Source organism: Typopeltis vanoorti, chromosome 9, assembly GCF_054136105.1.
Source record: "Typopeltis vanoorti isolate ZY-2024b chromosome 9, IOZ_Tvanoo_1.0, whole genome shotgun sequence".
In the NCBI taxonomy this organism is placed as follows: Eukaryota; Metazoa; Arthropoda; class Arachnida; order Uropygi; family Thelyphonidae; genus Typopeltis; species Typopeltis vanoorti.
In genome coordinates, this window is record NC_143557.1 from 102176427 (window position 1) to 102189635 (window position 13209).

The 13209-nt window shown below is 31.8% G+C and overlaps 1 protein-coding gene across 1 annotated transcript; it reads left to right on the top strand.

The window, feature by feature from the left end:
* Nucleotides 1-462: 462 nt before the first annotated feature.
* Nucleotides 463-11804, top strand: LOC150103329 (techylectin-5A-like). Its single transcript, XM_090397719.1, has 6 exons — nucleotides 463-581; nucleotides 5775-5922; nucleotides 8935-9095; nucleotides 10526-10631; nucleotides 10726-10890; nucleotides 11321-11804. The coding sequence occupies exons 2-6, from the start codon at nucleotides 5775-5777 to the stop codon at nucleotides 11605-11607; spliced, it is 867 nt and encodes a 288-aa protein (XP_090253845.1). The 5' UTR covers nucleotides 463-581; the 3' UTR covers nucleotides 11608-11804.
* The last annotated feature ends 1405 nt before the right edge of the window (nucleotides 11805-13209 follow it).

Consider the following 13209-nt stretch of genomic DNA (forward strand, 5'->3'; position numbering starts at 1 on the left):
CAAGAGATGTATAACAGTATACATCTCTTAGTGAGATGTGTTTTACATTATGGGAAATACTAAGAATAGTGATCAGAACTTTAACCACCTTTACAACGAGTTGCCCTGGTGTTGCACTAACTTTAGACTTGAACTACGTTCAGGCGCAAACTTAACTGTTTTGCTTACTTGGGGGAAGGAGTAAAATAAACCAAGTTTATAAAAATTACTTGGTATCCTTAATATATATTATCACCAAGGTAAAAAACTTTTCACATTTATTACAATATTCAAACCAACACATTTATTAATATCAATTTATAAATAAATATATAAATATATAAATAAATATATTTATGCATTTATTGTTATAACTGTGCGTAATAACTCTATAACTCTCAGGCCTACTGTACCCTTTTACAGACATTATAAACTCACGTCTTCCTTTTTCCTGTTCCTTTTCCTTTTCTTTATATGTTATCAGCAGAGTTCATGTTAGAATATGTGAAAGAAAATTTGAACTACTGAAGGGGCGTGTTGAGCACACTTCTACTAGTTATTTCATATGTTCAAGACATATTTGAGAAGTAAAGAAGAATAAAGTAAGTAGATCTAATTGTAAATTATATGATTCGCTCACGGAACACATAATTTACAATTATAAATTATATCTATAAATGTAAATTATACGTCAACCCTGGTTAATTTCCCTTTAACAGTGAGTTGATAGTGCTGTTTTATAATAACGAATACACGTCAGCAATTGATTTTCGTTGCCGGTTGAACTGAAAGAAATGTACAACTCGTCAAGGCATGCAATTCGCCGTGGTATATATTTCAATTTCTATGTTAATGATTTTTATTTAATTGCATAATGAATCATTGCAGGCAATATTTGTAATTATATTGTGATTATATTGCAAAGTAAAACAAATATATTTCTAATTATATTGCAAAGTAAAAAAATTATATTTGTAATTATATCGCAAAGTCATTTCATCATAAATGTAATTTGTATCTGATCTTCAATACGTTCGACAATTCATACACCAGGAATGGTCGATCGATCGAATTTATAAATGTTATCGAATAGAAGTATTACAAAAATGAAGAACTAAAATATAATATATATTTTTCTTTATATTCAAGCATTTAGATTTCGATCAACCGAAATGCAGGAAAAACTTATTAATGCCCGCTATTTTAATTTTTTTTTTTTTAATGTTTAATGGCGATCTCATATACAATCAGAGTTTGGATAACATGCAGTGCATTCGCACCATGGGTAGATAGAAAGCTGATGAGAAAGCAGAAATTTGTTCCCATTTTACATAATTATAGAAATATATAAGCAGAGATATCGCCATCTTGGTCTGAAGAAGGATATCATGAAATAATCATTCTAGAATGTGTTAACACTTTTTTGAAATCTTATTTCAAGACAGAAACATTATATAGGTATAAAGATAATTCGCAATTTTCAAGGGTCCTCCTTTGATGAGTCTTGATTCTCATGAAGTCATATAATAGTAATAACGTGTAACAAAGTTTGAAAATCGTAGAAATAAATCATACCAAAAATTACTTTCTAGATAAGAATGTCTTTCATTACAGACTATCATCAAATATTTACTGTAATGAAGTAACTGGAAAAGATGGAAATATAAATTGAAATTTGTTCTGTGTTGTTGACCCAGTCTTACCTTCAACTGAAATCTCACCGCCTTCAGTTGAAAAGCACTTAAGCGTTTTGGGAATATGAAATTGCAAACCATCATAGGAGTATTTATCGTAATTTTGTAATTTAATTTTCTAGCTCTCATCTTTTTCTTGATTGCATTCATTGTCAATTTCCATGAAAAATTTCGTCTAACCGTATACTTTCATTTTCTAATATAGTTTTCACAGGGCCGACGGAAGCGGGCATGCGGGCGCCGCTACGATGGGGGCGCCGCCGCCAGGGAACGGTTCACAAGTTAATTTTTAAGAAACAAAATTTTTAATTTTGTTTCTTAAAATTTAACTTTCAATTAAAATTAAATTCAAATAAATTAATTTCAATTAAAATTAAAAATTTTTTAAATTTTAATTAAAAACAAAAAATTCTCAGAATGATCAATATTAAAATAAATAAAGCCGGATACACCGAATAAAAATTAAAACAAAAAAAAGTATATTGCCGCCTCTTTGATCAGCCAGCTGTTTACAATTTTGCAGCTAGAGTAGGCTAAATGCTTGCCTACAGAATGTTGTGTCTACTGCAATCTATCTAAAGTGAAACGGTGAACGGTTTTCATGCGCAGAAACGAATTTTCGTACAAAATATTTTTGCTAGTTAACCAGCCATATGGTACGCATCTCAGTAGGCTACTGACAGTAGCGCAGTGCCGACTATTATTTCGTCTCTGTGTCGTGTTGTGTAATAATTTCTTGTGAGTATAAAATAGAAATGGAATCAAAAATTAAAAAACGTTATTCGGTGCACAAAATCGTAAGCGTCATGCTGCGAAAGAAGCAGATATTAAGAAACAAACTGGGGCTCTTAATAAATTTGTTAAAATATTCTGATGCAAATTGTAACTAACTCGATACATCAGAAATCAGAGTCGAAGAACCGTGCACATCATCCAGTTTGCATGAAAGTTTGCATGAAAGTTCTATTGCAACTATTGAACAAGATAATTGAACATGATTTAATTGAAAAATAGTTAGGATTTAGTCAACTACAACAAGATTTAGTTGTAGTTGACCACGAAACTAACACATTGCTAGTCTCTGTAAATTTAGAATATCCAGGTGAATGGGGAAATATTGATGAAAAATTACGAGTTGTTTTAATTGTAATGGAGCCTGTTCAAAATAAAAAAAATAATATTAACTTTAAATTCTGTTTTTTGCTTTTGTTGTAAACTTGTCGCACCTACTGAATCAACTGAATCACCTACTGAGTCTTGTAGAAGGTTATAACGATTGGAGAAATGTAAGTACAACTTTACATAGACATGAGACTAGTTTAACTCACATGAAAAATTTCTTAAAATGGAAGGAACTTGATAAAAATTAAAAAACAACAAAACTACTATTGATTTCCAGACTCGAAGCATGCATGAAATGGAAAAGAAACATTGGACGAGTGTTTTAGAACGCTTAATTGAAATTATAAAATACCTTGGTAGCCAAAATTTAGCTTTTCGCGGATCATCTGATAAATTATATGAAAGGAATAACGGCAATTTTTTAAAATTAGTCGAACTGTTTGCTATGTTTGATCCCGTTATGGAAAATCATGTTGAAAGTGTCCTACAACGAAACAATGGAGTACACTATTTGAGTAAAAACAGTCAAAATGAAATATTGGAAACTTTAAGTAACGCAATCAGGGATACAATTTTATTATCAATTCGCAAATCTAAATATTATTTTTTATACAAATTACCAATATTATTCGCTTTGTTTCCTGTGACAATGGAATTGTCAAGATCAGAGAAAACGTTTTAGGTTTTCCAGATATATCAGATTCCACAGGACGTAGTTTATGTGTAACAATAATGGAACAACTGGAAAAATGGAACATTGCCATTGAAGACATGCGAGGTCAAGGGTATGACAATGGGGCAAATATGGAAAAGAAAAAATATGGGCTCCAAAATTTGCTTTCGAACAAAAATCCTCGAGCGTTTTACGTGCCATGTGCTGCTCTTACTCTAAATTATCTGCCAAAGTGAATGCAGATACAATTAGTTTCTTTGCAATTATTCATGAAATATACAATTTCTTTTCATTCTCTTACAAACGTTGGGCAATCCTTTTAAAGTTCGTAAAAAATGTAACATTGAAACAGCCATCAGATACGAGATGGGAAAGTAAAATTAATGCAATCCGCCCTCTACGATATCAGTTAGGAGAAATTTACGATGCACTTTTTGAAATTTTAAATAATGAAAATTTTAATAAAGAAAGTAAGCATGAAGCACAAACATCATGTGTTAAAATAAAGGATTACAAATGTATTTGCTCTCTTATAACTTGGCATGATTTACTTAACAAAATAAAGCCTGTGAATAAAATGCTTCAAGACAAAAATATGAACATTACACTTGCTTTAGAATCTATCGAAAACTTAAAAATATTCTTACAAGAGTATCGATCAGATACAAATTTTAAAGAAGTTCTAAAAAGGGCAAAAGAACTGAGTGAAGAGGTGGATGGAGAACAAGAATTTAAAACTGGTACTGAAGTTCGACGACGAAAGAAGACACGACAATTGGACTACGAGCATCATGACGAAACGCCACAATCGCCAGAAGTTAAATTTAGAGTGAATGTGTTTTTTACACTTCTAGACGTTGCAATGTGTTCGTTAATAGAACGTTTTAAACAATTAAAAACATATTAAGATAATTTCAATTTCTTGTATAGATTACTACAAATTAATAACGAAGATTTACGAAGAAATTGTGACGATTTAGAGATTCTCTTTTTTATATATAATATATATTATTTTATATATATTATTTGCTTTCCGGGATATTTTTCGGCAGGATAATTTAAATATTCAAAAGCCCTTTCGTTATTCTTAATTTTATTGTGTCCAATAATTTATCTTTCCCTAACTTTTCAATTGCTTTAAGAATACTATTAACCTTAACTGTTAGTGTAGCGAGAGGTGAACGTTCCTTTTCCAAGTTGAAAATTGATTAAAACCTACTTAAGAACAAGTATGTCACAAAAAAAGGCTTGTTAGTTTCGTGCTAATAGCTATTGAAAATGATATGTGCGGAATTAGACGTTAACACCATTATTTCTAATTTTGTGAATATGAAATCAAAAACCTTAAAATTTTAATTAAAAAAATTTCAAGTATATTTATGTAATTTAATTTATTTTCTGTTATTCTGTAAAGATGTTTTTTTTGAATACTTATATTAAATGTTCTCATTATTTCTGAATTATTTTCTTATATTCTCATCTATCTTGAGTTTCTTTTATTTTCCTAAAAGATAGTTCCACTTATAAAAATTATTAAAAAAATTTTACAACTTACTAAGAATTTAGTGAAATGCAAGAATTTTTTGAACTTTAGTTCATATCAATTTTAACTTTAATTAAAATTCATTCTAATTTTGTTAGCGATTCCGGTCGGTGAGAAGGCTATAATCCCTGTATCATTATATTCAACGATTAAAGTGAAGTGGCTTTATCAAAATTTGCTTTAACTTTTGAGAATTTTTTGAATATTCGGGTTTTTAACGATTATCCTGCTTAGTCAACATCCCCGGTTCGTTACATTTAGCGAACCAACGTGTGGCTGTTCTGTCAATATTTATTTAAGAAATTTCAAATAATTTAAATGTTTATTATCGTAAAAGAACCACACACTCCCGGATCGTTACAGGGGCGCTTAGATAGAAATTGCATGCGGGCGGCAAAGATCCTAGCGCCGGCGTGAGTTTTCATAAAGCTTTAGCGGTACAACTTCTGGCACTTATTCTTATTTACCATGTATTAAAGTTCGTTTTAGCATTTATAAGATTTTGTACTTATAAAAGCTGGGCATTATATAATTGTTAGGGAAAAAAGTATAAAACGCCGTTACTTAAATTGAGAACGCAAGCAAAGCGACTTTTCATTCCTTGCTTGAAAAGATTATCAATTAAGACTAAAGGTTGTTATTGAAAAAATTATACATTTTGACTTCATAAATTTTTAATATAATATAATCCAGATTTTATACTGAGAACGATTTAATATAAACTAATATTTTATTAGGTATTTTTTATAAAAATGTTTTATAGATGGCGTATTATCTAGTATTATGGGTGAGCTCTGCTTTACTGATGTCATTTAAGGCATACGGATCGGGAGACATGGAATGTGACGTCCATCTTTCCAGAGATAAAGTGAAAGAAGCTTTTAATTCTGTGAATGATATTTTAGACAGAGGTATGTAAGAACTTATATCTTATTTTGGATTTAGGTCTTTTATGCAAGAAAATACTTTTAAAAATTATTATTTTGGTATAGGATTTATAAAAATAAAAATATTCATTTCGTTCTCTTTGAGTTCTTAAGTTATGTTAATTAATTTTTTTCTTATTATTTTCTTTTCGACTGATCCAAACAATTGGAATAATTTAACTTTTTAAACATTTATCAGGTATGCAGATAAGATATGATTTATCTAATTACTTTAATATTACTACTACTACTCGAGAAGGGAGTCAGGGATTCATCGAGAGAGGTCACATATTACCCACATGAGCCGTCATACTTTTTTTTGAATTCACTCCCACCACCTGCACTCACTACATCCAATGTCAATCCATTCCCATCACGCACTAATCTGTGAGAGAGAAAAAAAAATTCTAGCTCTGACCACTTTCTTGATTGCATTCATTTTCAATTTCCATGAAAAATTTCGTCTAAGCGTATCCTATTAACCTTTCAGAAGTTCTTGGTCACTATCTCTATCTTGTTTTTATCTGCAGCCCAAAAGTTCTCGATATGTTTCTATAATCTACATTTCATAATAATTATCATATCATTTGCAGTACTTCATCTGCCCTTTATCCCTGGAATTAACCCCTTTCTTTCAAGCGCATCATTCCCCCGTCAAACAAAAATCTAACTCGATGATGTAAATAGTAGCCTGAATGAAACTCGTAGCTGTAAGATCGGGTCGGTCGGAGAGCAATGTTGGAATAAAGACAGATGACGGGGGGGGGGTCGAATCACGACGGATACTTCAAACGTTAAAGATAACCGATAAAATATTCCAAGTGATCATTATTCCACAGCTAGTTATTATTCTGTATTTCTAGTATATGGGCTTGGAATATCATCTTTCAGTTCTCAGGGTAGTAGAAAATAACATATTTTCTTACACGTTGTCCTCACAAACGAAACTTCTTCTTTTTTTTTTTTAATAAAATGCAAATTAAATCTATACATTTATAATATAATTTAGATAACACAGGTTTATATAATGTATTGGTGTGAATCCTAGTCGCAAATCTATAATCTACCATCTATAATATACCGAGTAGACAAATGACAACTAATTTTTCCTGTCACATACATATTATTCACAAAATATCATTATTTATCTAAACAAAATCGTTGACATAATATATTATTATTGTTATAGTCTCTGTAGTTCGGTATAGACGAAGCCTTTTGGTCGGAAAGACCTGAGTTCGATTTGCGTCCATGATGTGAGGAACCTTTATCTGGTCTCTTTCGACCAAAGATGAGTTAGTCAGTCTCATACGGAGATGGAGGGATTTTCATTCTGAAACTCAGGTTTTCAGTACCCTCAGAACAGGCAAACCGGCTCGTGAACACACACACACACACACACACGGATTTACAGTCATAACATATAGTTCATCCCTCACTAGGAGGGCTCAACCAGTCCTAAGGGACGGCCGAGGAACAGGGTGAATAAATAAATAAATTATTATTTTGTATTATTGAAGCATCTAAACTTTTAATTCTGTCAATATGATCTACCCTGGCTTACGATTCACTTGCCACAGTTTGTTTGCCTTTATTTAATGGTTTCAATCTCTCCTTATTCAGATAATCTGTGCTGACCTCTTTGATTATTTATGTCTAAAGGTTTCTTCCATGCAGTCTAGTTATCCAAAGACTAAAGATATTATCCTGAGAGACTTTGAATGTTAATAATTCATACTGGCTCCCATTCTCTATTTGTTATCCAGTTGTTCATCACTCCAGCAGAATACAGATAATTCTCATCATTCTCCCAATCCTGAAAATTTTATTAATCTGTTTTTTCTCTCTCCCTCCAAGTAAACTGTATATGTTAGCTCTCTTCATGGCAGTACCGATCATAACCTTAACTAACTAAACATATTGCACTATAACGGTGTCAACTGGGTTATTTTCATGGTCTGATTGCTGTTTCGGCTCTTCTTGCTGACACCCCTTTTCCCATACAATAAGTGGAATCATCCCTGTTGGTATGAACGCCTTCATTCCCCACACCATTCAAAATTCTTGACTTCTCTCCAAGCGCTGGCTCGACAAAAAGTACGTAAACGCAGTCCAACATAAAAGTTTAGCATATATTCAATGGCTCATTAGACCATCAAGAGCTAGTGTAGATTACATTGAATATACGTTGGCATCAGTGGCGCACTCAGCATTTAATGCTGGTGGGGGGGGGGGTTGAATAGAGGATTTGATAATACACACTACGCATCGCATACGACCTATGAGCATCTGCAATGATCGCCAATATATGATACCAGTGATCTCCTCTGGCCTGGTTTGGGCAAACGTAGTAGCGCTCGGTCCGTTCCGAGCACTATTTCGTTCGTTTTGTGTTCACAGAGGCCGTGATACCCAGAGATATAGGGTATTCCCACCTTATGTGACCTCTAATTCATAAGGTAGAAGACACAACACAATATATGTAAAAGAGGAATATTAATTAGGAAAAGTTTTTGGAAATTATTCTAGTGTTTTTTACTTTTTCATTGGGATTCCCAGGGCCCCGTTGCCCTCCCCCTCTGAATGCGCCACTGGTTGCCATATAAGAAACAGTTCTCTTAGGCAAAAGAGGTGGCAAAACATCACAAAATGTATCAGAAATATGTGTTACAATGTCAGATAAAAGTGGGAATTAGGATTAAGCTGTAAGAACCTTATGAAATTCTGGAATGGTGTTTGATAGTTTTGTATTTGAAATAAAATATTAAACGCTTATAATTATTTCATGCCTTCGATATTAATTATTTTGTTATTTTTATATTATTATTAATAATAATAACTTTTCTTATTAAAAACAGAAAACACACGAAATGACTATGCAAAAAATCTAGTTCCTTGTATATTGATTTCACTTTAAAATTATAATTTATTTTTATCATTAAGACATAATTTAAATACAAATTAGTATATAATTTTTGCCTCTGTTATTTTCTTTAGTGCATGGAACGCAGTGTCTCTCCAAGCCAATGGACTGTGCTGAGGTATTAAAGTTAGGGTATAAAACCGATGGAATATACAAGATATGGCCGAGGAGCAGAGTGGTGAAAGATGGTATTGATGTCTTCTGTGATATGACTACTGATGAAGGAGGATGGATAGTTAGTATTTCATGCTACTTAAAATAATTATTTAAAATAATATCAAGAAACAAATTTACGAACACAAAAAGATTAGCATTTTAACAACAAATGCGACAATATGTAGAATTGTGGTAATTCCATTTGTTCATGGAAATATGTTCGTTGTTTTCACACTAGTGTGACCTCGTTTGCATATTTAGTTACAGCTAAGAAACATTATACACAGTCTATTACCAACACCAAGGATGAATAGATTTTTTTCTTGGTTGCGTTGTTGCAGCAGTGTAAGATTTTGAATTCACTTTATAGAACGTGATGTCCTTCTTTGAGGCATCATCCGGATTAAATGAAAATGTGTGATGACTAAGCTCTAGCTTCAGTTCTCTGATATTTCAATATTTCTATCAAACTAGATAGCTTCATTTTGAAAGCGTTTGTCAAAATTATCATATTAAATAAACACGGGTATGGTTTCATCTAAAAAGAGTAGAACAATCCATATAACTTTGCAATTAAATTGTTAATATCATTATTATTAATTACAGCTTTAAATTTTAATTCTTCCTCAAATAAAAGACTTTTTTACTGTAAAAATGGAAATAAAGCACTTTCCAAAATATGCATTAAAAAACAAAGTTATTGAAAAAATAAGTAACTTATTCTTTCGGCCAATAGTGACTAACGGTCTCTAGCCATTAATAGAATTAGCTGGCCAATGATATTAATTAATTAGTAGTAAATAATCAATTAATTATAAACTCAACAAGAAATCATAAATTTAGACTTTATTTCAGAAATAAATCTGAATTTACGATTTTGGTTGTTGAGATGGTCTAAAAATTAAAAATTTCGCGAAGCTTCTTATGTAAATATTAATATTTAGCAATGCTTTTATTGCTTTTAAAAATTAAGAAAATAAACATAAAAAAGTATTGCTTTAGTCACGTTTAAAATAATTCTGAAATGTTAAAAATGGTATAAATAACACATGCTTACACTATTTTAAGATAAAATCGATCTAACGTATGTGTTAACATTTTTCTTGAAATAATTTTTATTACCAAACGACTATTTTAATACCAAAAGGAATTATTTGACTTTTTCATGCACTTAGATATATTTGGTTTAAGATAAGGGGATAATAAATCCCTCATTATTTTAAAGCCGGATACGAAACTCGGAGATCGAAATCTATCGAAATCTAAGAGTTTCATACCGGAGACCTATCGGCGAGTCCAAGCGTAAGAATAAATCCCTCATTATTTTAAAGCCAGATACGAAACTCTGGTGTTTCATAAAAACTTTGTAAACTTTGGTTTATTAACTGTTTCATATTCAGTATTTGATTTCATGTTCTATGCTTAAGATCAATGATTGGACAACCATGATCAATATGATTTCAGGCGAAGTGTCTAAAATGCTAATGATGGATGTTTCACTGTGTTTAGGTTATACAAAGAAGAGGAGACTTTGGAAACACAGAAGATTATTTCTACAGAACTTGGAATGAATATAAAAATGGTTTTGGAGACCTTGATCGGGATTTCTGGTTAGGTATGAATAATAACACCTGTTTTATTATCCATTGGCGAATTGTTTGCAAGTTTGTTTTATTTCCTTATTAAAAAGATTGATTTGTTTCTTTCAGGTAACGATAAAATACACGCAGTATCGTATCAAGGAGAGAATAAAATTAGATTTGATTTGAAAGATTACGATGGTAATTCCACGTATGCTGTTTACGACCAGTTTTGGATCGACAATGAAGAATACAACTATATTCTTCACGTTCAATTCTACAGTGGAAATGCTGGTATGTATTTTTTAATCAATTACATTTATTAGAAAACTACTGAGAAACTTATGTGACATTTTCTTGCTTCTAAACTAAGGACTATTTAGTCCTCCGAATATTCGCTAAGAATTGAATCTAAATATGTTTTGATAGATCACAATGATTTATATGTTGCTGAAGATCTGCACTCTGAAGCAATTCTGCCAAAATAAGCTAAATGAAACTAAATTATAATAATTTTAACTACAATTATAAAAACCATGAACACCAATATCGTAATTAGTTTATTTGTCGTATTTTATTGCGACCTTGCTGAAGAACTTTGTGTCTGAAATCTTTAACTACTGGCTAGAGGTTTAGAGTATAAATTTTTATGGATATAAAGAATGAATGACTATTTCTATAATTCTTTCTGACCTTCAGTTTTAACTTTTTGGCATTTTTTCAGGTGACTCGTTCAGTAGACATAACACTCAAAAATTCAGCACCAAAGATAGAGATAACGATCAACATGATACAGTTAGTTGCGCCCAAAACCACAATGGAGCCTGGTGGTACTACCATTGCCACATTTCTAATCTCAATGGATTGTTCTTGAAGGGGAACCATTCGAGTTATGCCGACGGTGTTAACTGGGATACCTTCAGAGGATATCATTATTCTCTTTCCTTCGCTGAGATGAAGATTCGTCCTGCAAACTTTAGGATATCAATGAAAGAAACAATTCCACAGTGAACATTTTCATTTCAAAGTACTTCTGAATATGTAATTTAAATACTTGACAAGATAATCGTATTTGCTCTGAATTACTTTTATTTCATTTACCATAAAAAGAAAAATAAGATAAAACAATTCTGCTATTTTGTAATAAAAATTAGCATTGCATTCAAAAGTCAGTATTGTAAGCTATTAAATACTGTTCAAACAATGGTTTTATTCGTTTCTGTTCTCGAATTATCCTCTATAAGAATAAATTGTGTGTGTGTGTGTGTGTGTGTGTGTGTGTGTGTGTGTGCGTGAGTGTGTGCGTGCGTGCTGTAATACACACAAATTTCGATGTGCGAAAATGCAAAACAACACCTAATAATGATGATATATTTCTCGATATAAAATTCTTTTAAGGTTAAATAGAAATACATTTAATATTTTACTAAATATTAAATTTTTCGATGTTCTGCTATTAGGAGCAGGCTGTGATACACATGAAGTTATTTTAATAGTTTATTAGTAAATTAATCATTATAAATTATTAAGAATGAAGTAAATATGTACTTGCATATTTGAATATGTATATAAAGAATAATTTCTAAAAAATTATGATACATTATATTAGTATTATACATAATTGAAATTTCTTGATAAAATAAATTTTTAGCTGACTAAAAATTTCACGTTTTTAGCTGATTTTTTAACTTTTTTTTTCTCGCCACAGTTTATGTTTGTTACGCCATTGTCTATACGTTGTTACGCACTTGCGCGCATGTGCAGTATGGTTAGCACATTACGCAGCACATGAGCTCATATTCGTGAGTTCAAAATTCGTTGCTTATTTGAAGACAAACTTTAAAAATAGAGTAAACGTCTGTTGCCATTGCTATTGTTTTGATAATATTTGACAATACATTGATTTATTACCCGTTTTAATTTGCACTCTTATTAAATATATAAATAAGGCAGGAATAGGAAAACCACAATAATGATAACACGCCGGCGCATAAAAAGAGGCGTGTTGTTATTAATACAAGATTAAAATTCGCGCAAGTACGGTTTCAAGACTATTGACGTGGCACCTGAATTCAAATTACTAGAGTATAACTTCCTCAGCCATAGCCAAGTTACCCGGTCTTGGGCGTGGACAAGATCCCTCCCCCCCAGTTTATCTGAGGTATTTCATCCCGCAAGCAGGCAAACCGGACCCGTGAACACACGCGGATAGTCATGAATATCGTCCTTAGGGGGATGCGGCAGACGAGTGGACAACCGGCTGCATTAATACGCCAGTAACCCCTCATTAGGAGGGGACTCAACCCATCCCAGGACGGACGAGAAGGAGGAAGAGGAGGAGCGTATAAGTACAGTCTTTAAATATCAGGATGCAATTAAAGAAGCGGTGATAAGGTTACTCCCTTCTCAGTACTCACCAAAAAAGGCCCAGAGTTAGAACGTTGTGCGTGGATCTAAGATTTAAATTAAAAATTGATACTCTTAAACACGTAAATAATAATAATGATGGATACGACGCATAGTTTTCAAAAATAGAAAACAAATCAATCGGTAAATAAAAACCGTCAGCAGAACATGGAAAAAAAAACAAAAAAAAACGGTTTAACCCGAAAA